Here is a 15,673-nt window from a genome sequence, read left to right as displayed (position 1 = left end):
ATCCTCACAGATTCACTAATGATGATCAATTCAGTAAATATTTCCATCCAAGCGATAGCATACACGTGGATTTATACAGTAGTATGATTGTCTCTTTAAAATGTTCTTTTGCTGCAGCACTTATAGCGGTTCTTCTATCTTCCATGTTGCAGTTTGGCTTTAATTCCTGCAGTTCGTGAAACAACTGACCGAGTTGTCTGCTAAATGTGGATCGGCTCTGGATTACGCAGCAGCCCTAACAGCAAATCCTCCGCTTCTGTTTCTCTGTGTGTGCAGATTACAGACAAAATGGGCGGGACTTCCACAGCTCCACCCTGTCGGTGCCGGAGCAGGTGATTTCCTCCAATCACTGCTCCCGATCCGATCTGGTCAGGATGAGGTCACGGTCGCCGAGCCAGCCGCCTCCTCAGAGGTAAGCAGCAAATGAAGTTCAAGAAGCGGCGTGGAATCACGCCATGACTCAGGCAGAAGTTCCTGACAACAGCAAATTATTAATCTGATTAACAAAAACAATGTTAGATCACTATTAGGTGGGATAATAGGAGGGTAAACCAGACTAAACCTGAAATAAACTGGATTATATTAGAGAATGAAGCGCTGAATATTATTTTTGAAACATCACACAGAAATTAGGACTAATGAGGAGTAAGAGCATGTAATTTAAGATTTCCTTTAAAAAAAACAATACCCAAGAGCAAAAATAAAGAAAAAAATTCAAAAAACATTTAGTTATTAAGCAGAAAACTGGACTTTACCATAAAAGGTAAGGTTAACAACAAACTTAAATCCAGATGATGTGAGAATAAATGGAGATTATATGTGTCAAACAGGATATGCCATTTTATTGATCAATAGTCAATGCAGCATTGCAAAAACATACAAAGAGGCCTGGTGAGAATGGATGAGACGAGATTAAGTGAGATTAACGCAAGTGAGATGAGAGAGAGCTTGATGTGTTTGCATGAGATGAAATTAGATTATTTGGTTTACTACTGATCTTTACAATCCAATCTAATCCCATCCAATTTTATTTAACAATCACTTTGAATACAAACTGGATTGCTTCGTTCATAAATATGAATGAAAAAAGACAAAAGGGCTAAAGTTATGATACTTAGATACATCTTTTTGTCTTTTATTTAGCGTTTTTCACTCGTGTTTTTAAAATATGAAGTGGCATCTTCAGTTTGGCCTTTTTTCTACAAATTTTTCATTCTTTTTTACCAAAGTATTAATACTCTCAGTAACTCCTTCCTTCTTGTGACCTCTGACCTTTGGTTGCTAGCGGTAACCCGCTGTTGCCGTTGTACCGTGAGGATGCTGTACGGCTGCTGCGCGGCTCCAAGCTGAGCAGAACTTACTCTGATGTTTGTCAGTACAGCAGTCTGGACAGGTAACAGGGGCATCACATGGCAACACACCTGACCTGGGTCACCTGGACAGCAGCCAATCAGCCCGCATTCTCATTCTATTCAATAAAACGTCACCTTTGGCCACCTGGGAACTGTAAATAAGAGTCAGGACAAATGATTTAAGAACTTGTAACCAATACAAGCCCATAGAGACGACTATGGTTGTAATATTGGGCTATATAAATAAAATTCAATTGAATTGAACACAACAAAGTACAGTAAACCCTTGTTTTTCGCGGGGGTTACGTTCCAAAAAGTACCCGTGATAAGCAAAATCCGTGAAGTAGAAACCTTTATTTTTTTCTCACAATTATTATACAATTAAATACTCTATTATACATTGAAAAGATATAACAGACCCTTTTACAGGCTCAAACATTTGTTTCACAAATAAAGGTACTTTAGAAACATTTTTTTCAACAAATAACTTCTGTACTGTCAAAAAAATTTTAATCATCGATGTGAACAGAAGGCTTCAAATTGCGGAGATTAGCCCCGCCCACCGCGACCCGAGTAATTAGATTAAACGGAAGGAAATTTAAAATTATTATAAAAAAATACAAAGTACAGTCGGACAAATAGTGACTCAGGTCTATTTCACTGCTCTTCAAACTGAGCCGCTGCATCCTGACTCCACTCTGCAGTGTTTTCTTCTTTTGAAGCCCGCGGTGCAGCTGTGTTTGTTGTTCGGGGGAAGAACATAGTGATTGGCAGTTGTTGTCGCTCTTTTTTCTATGGGTTTTAGAGAAACTCAAAATTGCAAGAGAATTTGCACATACGTAATGTAAATTTGGCAAGCTGTTTTACGTACCTGTTCACTTTAAACTGCAACGTTATTGACGCGCAGGTAGAGAAGAAGCGGAGTGACTTTTTAGCCAATCAGAATGCAGAACACAATGCACAATGCAAATCCGTGAAGTAGCGAAACCGTGAAAAGTAAACCGCGTTATAGCAAGGGATCACTGTAATGGTAAGTGGGGTGCATTTCACAATAAACGAGTGATGGATTTAAAAATCTAAAAACTTGAGGCCCACCCTGAGATCAACAAAAGACTCTAGAAATGTGACCCTAGAACCTTCCTGGTTGATAGAGGTTGGGTTTGGGAGTCAGACCACCAATGCGCTCTGCCAGGGGATTGGTTGAATGAGAATATATGTCACAAAGCTCAGTTTGTGACAGTGATGGGACTTTAACAAACAATCAACATGGATGAGGTGAAACCAGAACCCAGGTCAGGTCAGGCAGGATGTTTTTGGACTGGGTGGAGCAGAGGAACAAGTGTAGGAGTATTTGGAAAACCTTTTTGTGCTAAACAGTCAGTGTTTTGGTATTATTACTGGAGTCAACTCCATTGACTGTATCTGAGAACTGGACTGAGTGACGCCTCCCCCCTGGCATTCCAAACAGGAAGTACCCTCTGGCTCCAAGAAGCCAAAATCTCATAGATTTCTATAGAGTCATTCTATTGGTCAGAAGAGCCATTCTTCCTCTGATACTTTTTTAAAAAATGTTCTTGATAATCCACATTTAATTTGTAGTTCAAATTGTAAACTGACCAATCGGAGGTCTCAAAAGTAGACGGAGGCTTCTGGCCCCCACCCCACGTCCAGCATTCAAAACATTTGATTGACAGATTTCTTGTAGTCTGCTTTCAAATGGTAGGGGTGTGGCCTTCCAACAAGCTCACTCCTGATTGGGTAGAGTTGTTGCCATAGGAACATGGAGTCAGAGTGACTTGGAGCGATCACTGGTTACTGACGTCGTTTGGCTTCAATATGTCGGCGTCTGTGTAATGGAAAAAATGGTAACTGAATTGACTTAATTTGGTTGGAGTTGGAGTGAACTATTTTCTATGGGTGACGTCCAGCCGGTCCAGCTCTTAAATACAGTACAGTTCATGGGTAACACTAGGTTAAACTGTAGTTGGCTCGCTGCTATCAATAATAGCTTTAGTTGAACTCCTCAGAGTTGTAGTGTCGCTTGTAGTTTAACAGAATTCAGTTTGTGTTGCAAGTTGTAGTAATTCTATATAGCATAGATTATAGACCTGGTTGTATCACCTGCGTCTGTGTGTACTCAGGAGGTCACTAAGGCGAATGTCTGTCGGCAACTCTCTGGATTCCTATGACAGGTACTGCAGCAGGAAGCTGGTTCAAGTCATGAGTCAAGACCAATAAGAGAACACAAATCTCCATCTTTGTTGTTTGTTTTTCTCTTGTGCGTAAGATACAATGGTTTGCACAACAAATGGACAAGCCATACAGTAAATGGACACTTTGATGACTACAGGTGAGGCTCAAGGACTCATGGGAAACGTAGTAGACTGGAAATCAGAGAATCGTGTGACACTCTTCTGTTCTTTAGTCAAGACGTCATCCCAGACTTTCCCTACGAGCCTGATGCTTTTGAGGAAGAACTGCTGAGGTAAACTTACAGACAGACCGCTGTGGTTGTAGAAGACAAAAGCTGTTGGTTATAGAGGTGTAGATCTAGAGGATGTAGATTGTAGAAAGTTGTATTCATTCTCATGGAGGTTCATTTGCGTACAGGTGTCTACAACACACATGGACTCTTTCCTTTTTTCTATTATCAGATTATCAATGGGCGGTTCTGAGTGCCTACAGTGCCTTATACCTCTGATTTACAGATTCCCAAATACAACCAGGTTACCTGGACGGTGAACTGACGGTGTAAAGGGGGGTTTCCTGTGACTCTGGGTGACTTTTTTTCCACGGTGACATGCAGGTACAGTCGCAGGATGGATCGAAGAGATTACTACACTCGCTCGCGCTCCGCAGACCAGAGAGCAATGGCTGACCGACCCATCTACTCGCGCTCACACTCCACTGACCGAGCGGGATCTTCGCAGCTGAGGTCTGGGCGCTCCGCGCCCCCATCGCCTGCCCTGATCAGGTTGGCGAGGCTGGCGAGCGATCCGAAACGTCTACTTCCTTCCGGAAGTTTACCACTACGTTTTTTTTTTCCCATCAGAATCCCATCACACCTCTAACCTTTTTTCTTTTTGCATGCCATCATTCCTGATGTTTTCCAGCATGTTTGCTTTTTCCTTTGGTGATTATTTGCAGGATTTCTTGCATGAAAAGTTCTTGTTGTTGCAGCTTAATTTCTGCATGTTTGCGTAAACTTTTACCTACATAGTTTGATGTTTAAATAGTAACTTAAAGGCTGTGTCACACACCCACTACGTACATTTAGCGCATTCTGCACGGATGAAAATTGGTCATATGTGAATGTAAGTGGAAACACGCAAAGAACACGTAAATATGTGTAGAACATGAACCGTGCGTGATTATTGCGCTGTTTATATGCAATTCAATTAGGATTTTTGTGTCAAATATGTAATTTAAATGTGACATGTTCGCCGTATACATGATATAAAAGTTATACATTGGTGGCACATGCGTAAAAAGTCTGTTAGACATATGTGGAACAGTAATGAAAGATACAAATTTGTGTATGCATCTCACAAAAATCACGCGTAATTGCGAAACATTTACGTAATAATCGCGTATAAACCAAGTAAAATACACATAAACGGCGTAATTCTCAACAGACCAAAAATTTTGACTGGCTTAGAACTGAATTCACGTCGAATCGACAAATGACGAACACAAGAAACATTTATGAATTACGTAAAGAACTCATGGATCACAAAAGACCAAAATTTCACACGTGGAAAATACAAAAAATTGTACATGGTGGCTGTGTGACACGGCCTTAAGACTTTAATGTTATTTTAATCTGAGGTGCTCCAACTCAAGGATGAGATGTTCAGAACAATCCTGCACTAAAAAGTGATGAGGTCAGATGACCTCCTCTGTTTTTCATTGGAGGTCTTACCTTAAATCCAGAGAGTCTTCCAGGTGCCGTGCAGAAGTACTTATAAGTTGAAATACTTATGGCACTGCATTAAAGCCTTTACTCTGATGAAATGTGTGAAGTGTATGTATATGAGTTTCTGGAATGGTTTCATTACAACTGTGAGAAAAACTTTTGTCTTCAGACGTTTAGGTAGTTTAGAACTCAACCCATTTTCATCTACAGAGAAGCCACGTGTGTTGTTGAGATCTGGAATGGACACGTTCTTAAAAAAATGCCATTTTTTATCACTTGACCAAAACTGTGCCAAACTATAGTCCGTGCTTTGTCCTATAGCACTGATAAAATGTCTTTTCCTGCTCTATTTAGCTCTGTAACCACAGAACATAACTTTGATTTCCAAGACCACCACAAGATCACCACTTTCATAACTTACATTTGACATTACTGTCATGGTTGTTTATTGTGCTGTTGTTGTTTTGTTTTTTTTCCCAACAGGGCAAATGCTCGAGGTGGATCCACCCTCACTAGTCCAACAGGAACGCCGGTCTGTGGCCGAAGAGGACGCCAACTTCCTGTTGTCCCACCAAAAGGAGCAGCAGACAGAAGTATGTTTGCAGGAAAAGTTGCTGACGTCTATTTCACCCTCTGCAGACTGCAAATGAGTCTTTAGAGATCAATCAGATCTTAAGTGTTTGCGAGCTTTATTGATGTTTGACATCAAAGAAACTGGCATTTTCACCAAGATCTTGCTGGTTTCATCCTGCGAGCATCCGGTGGAACCATAAAGGTGAAACCCCTAATAAATACTTCTTTCTTTCAGATGGGGAACCTTCTGACTTTGTTCAAACAGGTACAACTTTTTAGCACCCAAACCCTGTTTGCCTGCTAAGAGCCCAGAACTGTTGGGCTTATTTGGTCTTTGGATTAAAGAAAAGCCAGCAGTTTTGGGAAGAAAAAAAATACTTTTTTGCACAAGTAGTAGAATAACAGATGTTTTTGCCCCATCCTTTTAGACCAGATGTTTACATCAATCCGGCTGCTTTAAAACATTTAACCCTTGTGCTATCCTAGGCACTTTAACATTGGGAGTTGGGTCATCTAGACCCACTAGACCAGGGGTCGGCAACCTTTTTTACTCAAAGAGCCATTTGGGACCACCACTAATAAAAAAGAAAGCACCCGGAGCCACAACCCGTTTTGACATCATTATATATATTATGCATGTATATATTATTCAAAGGTGCCCATTACGTCTATCGTGATCGACCGGTCGATCTTCAATGACATGAGTGTTGATCGCGGGCCAGAAAAAAAAAAAAAGAAGTACTTCTTTAAAATCCACCAAAGTCCTCACTGAGAAGTACGGGACTTGATTGACATGTAGATTGGCCAATCGGACATCGTCTGAAGCATACGTCGCTGCAAATGCACATTATGTTCTTTAAAGGATGATGCCGCGTGTGGGAGGAGCTACTGGTTCTGGTCTGATCGCTGCATGGAGCGATGTGTTTATCAATGCATGGTAGACACTGAAAATGTGAAGAGATCAGGTTTATTATTTTGAAGAGTTCTACTTGGTAATCATGTTTCCATGTGTGAGTTCATAAAATCATCCCAGGGAAAGTCTCTGCTTCAACTCCTGCAGGGAAAGCCGCGTCTCAATCTGACACCCGTGTTTTCATCTCTCTGACAGAGTTTGAAGCCAAAGCCCCTCCTCCGCCTCTCTACCTGCTTTTCCTCTCTACCTGTTCACCTGTTCACATCCTCTGTAGCTGGGATTTGTTTCCCCAGCGCTCCTCAGTGTGTTCTACACAGAGAGCACAAAATACGGTAGTCGGGGCGCTCCAGCGCAGCACAAGGATGAAAGAGCCGGATGCAGGTTATAGCGGGGATACAGCGGGTTAAGCAAATGAATGGAAGAAGGCGGCCCGCTGAAGAAATATTCAATATTGTACACATTTTATTAGTAGTCTGAACTATCTTTTATTTAGAAAAATCTTTTATTTTATCAGTCCAGTACGAAAAAGAACATCAACAAAAGCTGTGTTGGGCAGTTTTTGGCTGGGTCTGGCGGTTTTCAGATGACTTTTCGGCTGGAAAACTGTGACTATCTGGCAACACTGGCGCGAACTCTCTGTCATCAGCGAGTTGGCCTCTGCCCCGCGGCACGTCAAGTTCCCGGCAGAAGATCGGAGTGTTTATTGAAGCCGCCCCGTGTGCCTCTTCCTGCTATCAGCTCTGCAGGTCTCGCCCAATAAATACGAGCTCATTACGAAGCTGTTTTTTACGTGGCTCGCGCTTCGTGCGGAGCCAGCAGCGCCTTTGAAATGCCATGAAAAATGAACAAACCAAAATAAAATTTAATTATTATAAAATACTCATTATTTTCCAAAGTCACAGGGAGCCACAACAGAAGGATGAAAGAGCCACATGTGGCTCCGGAGCCATGGGTTGCCGACCCCTGCACTAGACAGTGCGCTGAAACTTTTTTCTTCAATGATTTGTGATCTTCCCTGGTGTCCATGGATTACATGACATCTTTCCACCTTTATCCACCTTTGTCATGGTAGGGAGAACACGTCAATGTAAGGGTGGGGTCATCTAAGTTAGCACAAGGGTTAAACACATGTTCATTTTTGGCGATTAACTCTGGTTAAGCAGCTTGTTGATTTGTAAGCAGTTGCATATTAGTAGTAGTCAGAGTGTCCGTAGAAAAGTGACATCTTGGTACCTGAGGCTGATTTAAAAAAAATGTATCAAGCATTTCATTAGCTGACAAGCATTTCAATCTGCTGGATTTTAGTGTTCTGAGTAATCGCTAATATGTCATGCAGTACCTGTGTGTACAGACATTCACTCTTTCTCTGTTTTCATTCATGTCTCTCATATTTTTGTTTGTTTTTTATTTGAAATACTTTGCTTTCCATCAGTTTCGGCTTCGCTAGCCACAGGAGCGCCTGCCCCTTCAGTAGTTACTCCCACTCATCAAGCCCCGCCCCCTATGCACAGACAGGCGTCTCTTCCAGTCAGTCACCAACCTCCTCTGATACGTATACAGGGACCTCCTCCTCCTCCATCTGCCCAGGCCCACCCCCCTCCTGCATCTGTGCCTGCACCTGCACCATCAGCTACGCCTGCACCCACTCCTACATCTGTGCCTCGACCCGTCCCCTCGTTCCCACCTGTTAATGCACCTGTACATGCTGCACCTAAGCATGCACCTGCACCAACAACTGTAAATGGACCAACAACAGCAGCTCCACGTGCACCTGCACCTCTACGTGCACCTGCACCAACACCTGTAAATGTACCAACACCAGCACCTCAACCTGTACCTTCGCATGCACCTACACCAACACCTGTAAATGTAGCAACACTAGCACCTCAACATGCACCTGCACCAACACCTGCAAATGTACCAACCCCTTTACACGCACCTGCACCTTCACCTGCCCCAGTACCTGCAAATGCACCAATGCCTACATCTACACCCGTACATGCATCTGTCACTGCTCCAACATTAGCTCCTGTAGTTGCACACACTCCATCTCCAGTCCCTGCTCCAGCTCAGACGCCAGTCTCTACCGTTCAGTCTCCACCAACACCCATACCTGCCCCAACCCCTGTCGCTATGCCCACATTTGACCCTTCACCAGCCCCTTCACCGGTCCCACCCCCACAGACTCCAGGTGTGTACTTCTCGGTCCAAATGATACGTCTTTAATTTGCAGATAGACGTGTGTGTTTGTGTGTGTCTGCACAGCTGTTTTAGTTGTTTCTTTAGGGTCCGTTATGTTAACCTAATCTTGTTGAAACATTTCTATTGGAAATGGTTCTAATGTAGCTTGTAGTGGTTTGTTGATCGTCAGCATATAAAGTATAAAGTATGAGCTGTAAACAACCATGTTATTATTATTATTATATAGTTTTATAACATTTAATTGCCATCTGTCTTTGAAGATGCTGCAGAGAAAAAGCTAAAATACAGTTGTTTTTTGTTAAGTTCTCATGGAAGGAGTAGGTCGAAAAGTGGATTTTAGGAAACCCTTCTAACTTCATAGAAAAACATGTTCGTGTTTGTGTGTGTGTCTGTGTGTGTGTCAGGCATCAGTCATCATTCATATCGTTGATTCATTTGTATATATATCCCTGTCTTTCACATCATATCATCCCTGCTCATGTCAGATCCAGAAAGACGCTCAGCAACACCTGGAGGTACCAGAAAAGGCAAGTCCAGTTTTAGGTCGTAGCGTTCTGTAATCCTCTCAGGTGTCTAGGGGTTGGTAGGTGCTTGACTCAGAGCTGTGTGTCCTGAGCAGTGATGAACCTTCTTACTAGTCTGACTTGTCCCTGTTTGCACGGTTTAGAGGTCAAATGGGAGGACCAACAGAAGAAAACCGCTAATGGTATGGTAACACGTCAGCCCCGTGTCGTTTTCATGTCAAGGAGATGTGAAACTCTTAGTTCTGCATTTAGTTTAGGTACTAGCTACTTTAGAATGCCAATGATCGTAGGGTTACCCAGTGCCCCGTGGTTGTAATAGTACTTAAATATATTAGGAAGTCACGTAGTATTCCGATGTAGTCCTTTTCAGTGTCTTTAATTCGAGCTGATTAAAAAAAAAAAAAACTTGATTAAAGACCCACTCTGATCATCTTTTGATCTACTTTCAAAGCATCCCAGTGATGATGCCGTTTTTAGCTAAAATAAATAAAATCTGTTTCGTTTTCGAGGACATGGTTTCTGCAAAGCGGCAGTAGTTCATGAGAACTTCACCTCTGAGCTGTTGGCGGGACCGTTGATGCAGAGCAACCCCGCCCCTCTTCCCAGTTCCCACTTTGGAACGTATTTTCTACGTGATAAATAGGATCTTTTCACATCAATTTGAATAAAGAAAAACTCAGAAATGCAGTTTTAAAGAAAAAATGCCACAAGAACTTGTTAAAAACACCATTTTCTTCAGAGTGGATCTTTAACCTCCTGAAGGGAAATTTAAAGTATGTTGTAGATTATTTTATGAGATTCAACATTCAGCCCTTGCAGGTGGCTTTAGAAGTTATTATAGGCTAATTAAGCACAGTTTAGTTTCGTTTTTTCGACCTTCAGGACATTTGTATCATATGGATTTGAGAGCTGCTTACTTCCTATCCCTCCATATAGTTTAGATTGAATCTGTGGTTAATGTGAACTTGGTGACTGACCTCTTGTTGGGTTTATTTGTCTTCCTTTCCTCCTTGGTTGTCATATGAAGGAGAGGTGTTACCAGTGAGCAGAGAAGGTAGAGACGAGCTTTCTTCCACTTTAAGCCTTTTCTTTTATAGCAACTAAAAAGTTGGATCTCAAGTCTATGAAATTTCCTGTGTCATAGATGTCAGATAAGGAATTTATGAAAATTTGACACACTTTTATTCATGTTTTTTCCATCCTGCAGCTGCATCTTTCTAGTTTTCTCCTGATTTTGAATTGTTGGAGAACTTTTCATGTCTTTTTTTCTTGATGTTAACCCACTACAGTTTGTTGAGCAGCATTACACTTGATAGGGAGCATTTTTTTTACTTTGTAAAACAACTTTTTGGCTATAGAAACCCATTTGTGAGGAGAAAAATATATAACTTTGAATTCAACAACTAATTACCTAATAAATAGATTTTATTGAAAAAGGCTTTGCACATAAATGTTTAACATATTTTCATTCAAAAAGGACATTTGTTATTATTACTTAAGTGGAGATAAATGAGATTGAGACATGGATGTAATAAGAATGGTTGTTGTGAGGATGCAGAGGAGAGGGTTGGATGGAGTAAGATGCTAGGTTGTGGCGCCCCCTAAAGGAAGCAGCTGAAAAACAGAGAAAATAGTGGTTATTTTTATGATTTTAAGATTAATTTGGAAATGCAACAAACTAAACAAACAATAATGCAATTTATTTATCAAAATACTGTTTTAAAATTGTAATTATGAAGCACTTGCAATGTAATTTGTTTATTTGTGTTGTTGATCATCCAAAGGATTCATAGACTTTTTTAGGGATTGTACTTTATTTTGAAAAGATTGAAACTGATTCTGTGCTGAAAGTTCGCTCAAACTGACTGCATTGACAAAGATCACACGATCTGGCAACTTGTTGTTCTAAATTACCTCCTTTGTGTCTCTGCAGGTGTGATGAAAGACCCCACAAAGGTAGAGAAGCTTCACACGTCACTAGTTTCTACTGGCACACACCTTCTCACCCACCTGTGCTTTACCCCCCCCCCCCAAAAAACAGTTGAGAGACAGCCTCTCCTTCAAATCATCCGACAGCGATGTCAGCGACGTCTCCGCCATGTCAAACGCTTCGGACACCAGGTCTGCTCGCAAGTTGAGGTGAGGGAAGGTCCGAGTCCCTTTCAGTCCTAGCAGGCTGAAGGTTCATCCCATAAAGACACCAACAGGATTTTTCAACCATTATGAGAGATGTCCTGTGGGATAATATTCGATTTCACCTAATCGGTTTTTAAAACCATTTACAATTACCAATATAAAAGATCATAAAATACTTTTTTTCTTTGTGTTTATTTTATTTCTATCCAAGACACTGGGTTCAGAATGACGATTCTGCTCCAACTTTGGCCAATTGCTCTTATTTTGAAAAATGTTCGACCCATTAAACTGTCCCTGCCAATCATTCTTGGATATAATCATATGAATCAAACCAGTCAGACATGGTTAACGTCCTCACTGGTATTTCTTGGGATTTTTGTCAAGGAAAATAGGTTGAAAAACGCTGATCTGGTTCACTTTCTGCACGACTCATCTTCAATTTTAATCTCTGTGTTCGTTTGTTTGCATGCTTCCATCACGCTCCTTTTCATCTTTGCACGATTGTTTTCTGTCGTGCCTTGCATGTTTCTGTTTGCCCCGTCTTCACCACCTGAGACAGTCCGATGGAATCTGTGGAGGTCCCATCAGCAGAGGTGGTGGCAGGAGCAGAGGGAGCACAGGAGGTGGGGGGGGAGTCAGAGGGAAAGGCTCCTCTGCAGAAGAGCGAGTCAGTGGAGGAAGGACAGGAGGAGGAGGAGGCTGAGCCTGCAAAGTAAGATATTGTGGTCCCCCCCAAAGGCTGCCGTGTTCTTGTACTGTGATGATGGACCGCCTCTGTTCACCTGCTTGTTTCCATTGTGATCATGTGACCACTCTTCCCCCCAAAACTTGTCTTTATGCATCACGCTTGCAGATCTGAAGGCCGTGTCACACAGCCGCTACGTACATTTTGCACATATTGCTCGGATGAAAATTGCTCATACGTGAATATACGTGGAAAAAAAGAGAAAAGTTGTGGTCTTTTCATGAAATATTCACAGATGTATCACAAATGGACCACTTTAAAACCACAGAAGAAGTACAAATAAACCAGGCATAGAACAGATAAACCGCCCCGCAAGAGACCCTCACTCAGTATAGACTGCGACAGACATACAATACGCCAACCGTGCACATTATTGCGCTGTTTATATGCAATTCATTAGTGATTTGTAAGATTTACGTAATAATTGGGCATAAACTTCGTAATTCTCACCCGACCAAAGTTTTTGAGCAGCTCAAAACCCGTCGACCAAAAACCTCGACAGACATCTGTTGGACATCAACGAATGAAGAATGCAAGAAACACTTATGAAAGACGTAAATCACGCATGGATCACAAAAGAACGAAACATCATGCATGGAAAATGCACACATTGTATGTAGAGGCTGCCATAACTTCTATAACGCCTAAACATTTGATTATAGTTCTCCATTTTTACAAAGCTGGTTGAACTTTTTCTACACTCTGCAGCTCCAGGTTAAAGCAACATCTTCTATAAAGCCAATGTTTTAAATAAAAACTGTTTTCTCCAAGAAATACGATAAAAAAAAAAACGTTTTTTTTTTTATTTGTGTTATCTCTAAAGTAGCTCAGACGACATTTTCGGAAAAAGATCATTTTCTGAGTCACCACCAAACAGAAGCTGTGTCATGGTTCAACCAAAATAAAAAAAACTCAAAGTCAGATGGGTTTGACTTTTGTGGTTCCGTCACAGGCCTGCCTCAACGCCTGGAGCTCCTCTCGCCAAATCCTCCAGTGTTGGCGGTGAGATCTGCTCACTGGGGAGAAACGACGACGATGACGACGACAAAAAGCGGCGCTCGAGCTTCGGAGCGAGGATGATGGGAATGGTGGGACTGGGAAAAAAGAGCCAGAGCGCCTCTCAGCTCAACCCGGAAGGTCGGTCAAAGCTGTCGAAGTCTCCACTGGTATCGGTGTTACCCAAGGATCTGTTCTAGGCTTCGTGATATTTATGGCAGGGTTACCTTAGCTTTTTTTCCATGGACGGCCTTGTCCCTAATATTCTCTTTTCATCCCTAACTCTACCAAACCAATTTTTCTTGAATTAAATCTTTAAAAGTTTCATTGACCTTTGACCTTGGTAAAAGGGCACCATCTAAAAAACAAAACAAAAAAACCTTAGGACCAGCTAAGGGTCTCGAGCATCGTGGGGAAGTAACTTGGGGGGCCACGGATGTTGGTTTTTAGTTTGTTGATTTTTAACGGCGTTAGCGTAGCGAGTTCCCAAAAAGTGGATTCCCCTCTTGCTCCCACATTTTTCACCAAAATGTTGTGAAAATTATATGTATTACTCCTCGGTTCAAGCTGAACGAAACAATATGATAGTACAGTATGAACACATTAGGAGTGTGGGCGTGGTTAACAAAATCCTCAGTTGCCAAGGAAATCCAAAAATGTACTTTTGCTGATTCTTCTGAAAGTTACATGGATCTGTTTGTCTCTCCCAGGCGACCAAAAAATAAAATGGTTGCTATGGAAACAAAACTAACAGAAAAGCCACCATTTAGAAAATGAATTAGTCATGTGCAGCTCTGACTAAGGGGGCAGGGGCAGAAGGGCAGAATGAGGGGCGTGTGGCGAGGCTGGGTCGGGCCAAACAGTGCTGTTCATGGCTTTAATTTGATTTATTGCTGCTTTTTACATAAAAAAAAGACAACAGCAAACACTGATGAGGGCTTAAATATTGTTCTCCAAGCAGAAGAGGAGAAGAAGAAGAAAGTGATAAGACTTCCTGTCCAGAGAAGTGTGGAAACTGGGTTGGCCGTGGAGTTTAAATCTCGATTCACCCGACAGCCGAGTCGAGATCCTGACGCCGAAGACCCGAAACCTGGAGCGTAGGCATTCCGACTTTACCTCCTCTTTTTATCTGACTCTGTTTTTTAATGCCTTTCTCTCTTTATTCCCTTCATTTTTTTTCTCTCCTTTAATCTGCATTTTCTCTGTTACATTCGTTTCCCTGAACCCTCCTCAGTCTCATTTTCCCCGGAGTGAAGTTGGCGTCAGACAAACAGTTCACTGGCTTCCTGGAGGGATTAGGCCCCGCCCAGCTGGCTGGAAGGCAGACTCTAGCTACGCCCCCCATGGGTAAGAAATATGTTGATGTCTCTGTTTTTTTTTTACCTTATTGTAACGCTTATTTTCTTGATCCTTAATTTGAGAATTTTTTTACCTTTTAGGTTTTAAACATTAGATTTTAGGACATTTTTCTGCCAGTGCTTCTGGTTTTTGTAACTGCCATCTTTCTTATTATTATTTTATTGCAGTTATGCACATTAAAACATGTATTTTCCTTTTTTGAACCATTTTTTAAAATCTATGTTGGACTTTTTTCTAGAAGTCACATTTTGCAAGTCTGACAGTTTCTCACATCTTAATAATAATTTGCAGGTTTTTCTTTAAAATATATTTTTAGTCTGGACTATGTTTAAAAATTAGGCACAAAGACAAAAAGAAAAAGGCCAATATTTTATATTTCTCTTCAGAAAAAAATTATTTAAAATTTGTTTTGATCCAGAACAAAAACTATATGAAGGTTTTATACTCCTCTTTTCTATATGGAGCCTAAATAACCGAAGCATCACTTATTTGAAAAGCCTTTGTAGTTCCAGGAAACTCAAAATTCGCTGAGTTGCTCGATATAATTTCTTCATGTAAAAATATTGTTACTTTATGACACAAAAAGACCAGAAGTTGTCTCCAAAACGAATATGATTTTTGATTTGCTCTCTTTTGATCAGGGGACATCCAGATTGGGATGGTTTACAGGAAGGAGCGTCTGGATGTTGAGGTGATTCGTGCCCGCGGGCTTGTGGGTAAACAAGGCAACAAAAACACTCCAGGTAAGAGAAAATAACAGGTTGCTACTGTATCGTTTCAGTAGTGCACAAGGTATTGTTGTATCCTTCAATAGCTACAAAGGCTGATGAGCGTATAAGCTCCGCCCCTCACCTCTGGTGAGTGTCCACTGCTTCACGGCGGCAGCAGCTCTGGGATTCAATCGTCAGGTCTAGATGACCAATCAAGTGCAATTAAAAAAGTTATCTAGCAAATTAT

General features: G+C 41.5%; 1 protein-coding gene across 50 annotated transcripts in view; it reads left to right on the top strand.

Moving 5' to 3' along the window:
- rims2b (regulating synaptic membrane exocytosis 2b) overlaps nucleotides 1-15,673 on the top strand; it is a 41,049-nt gene that overhangs the window by 23,472 nt on the left and 1,904 nt on the right. For 15 of the 50 annotated variants that reach the window (XM_078955042.1, XM_078955040.1, XM_078955035.1 and 12 more), the window contains 18 exons: nucleotides 277-412; nucleotides 1,286-1,393; nucleotides 3,494-3,544; nucleotides 3,640-3,702; nucleotides 3,778-3,837; nucleotides 5,752-5,861; nucleotides 6,077-6,106; nucleotides 8,187-8,945; nucleotides 9,442-9,483; nucleotides 9,624-9,662; nucleotides 10,508-10,534; nucleotides 11,414-11,436; nucleotides 11,522-11,619; nucleotides 12,176-12,328; nucleotides 13,314-13,498; nucleotides 14,319-14,454; nucleotides 14,592-14,704; nucleotides 15,358-15,459. In XM_078955042.1, coding sequence (XP_078811168.1) covers nucleotides 277-412; nucleotides 1,286-1,393; nucleotides 3,494-3,544; nucleotides 3,640-3,702; nucleotides 3,778-3,837; nucleotides 5,752-5,861; nucleotides 6,077-6,106; nucleotides 8,187-8,945; nucleotides 9,442-9,483; nucleotides 9,624-9,662; nucleotides 10,508-10,534; nucleotides 11,414-11,436; nucleotides 11,522-11,619; nucleotides 12,176-12,328; nucleotides 13,314-13,498; nucleotides 14,319-14,454; nucleotides 14,592-14,704; nucleotides 15,358-15,459 — 2,235 coding nt within the window. Of the gene's footprint in view, nucleotides 1-276; nucleotides 413-1,285; nucleotides 1,394-3,493; nucleotides 3,545-3,639; nucleotides 3,703-3,777; nucleotides 3,838-4,158; nucleotides 4,327-5,751; nucleotides 5,862-6,076; nucleotides 6,107-8,186; nucleotides 8,946-9,441; nucleotides 9,484-9,623; nucleotides 9,663-10,507; nucleotides 10,535-11,413; nucleotides 11,437-11,521; nucleotides 11,620-12,175; nucleotides 12,329-13,313; nucleotides 13,499-14,318; nucleotides 14,455-14,591; nucleotides 14,705-15,357; nucleotides 15,460-15,673 lie in introns of all 50 variants that reach the window. The other 35 variants (XM_078955047.1, XM_078955045.1, XM_078955043.1 and 32 more) reach the window with 17 other exon arrangements.

Source organism: Oryzias latipes, chromosome 11 (genome assembly GCF_053564925.1).
Source record: "Oryzias latipes strain Hd-rR chromosome 11, Olatipes_Hd-rR_3.1".
Lineage (NCBI taxonomy): Eukaryota > Metazoa > Chordata > Actinopteri > Beloniformes > Adrianichthyidae > Oryzias > Oryzias latipes.
The sequence above is the reverse complement of the archived record's forward strand: the minus strand, read 5'-3'. Positions and strand labels throughout refer to the sequence as shown.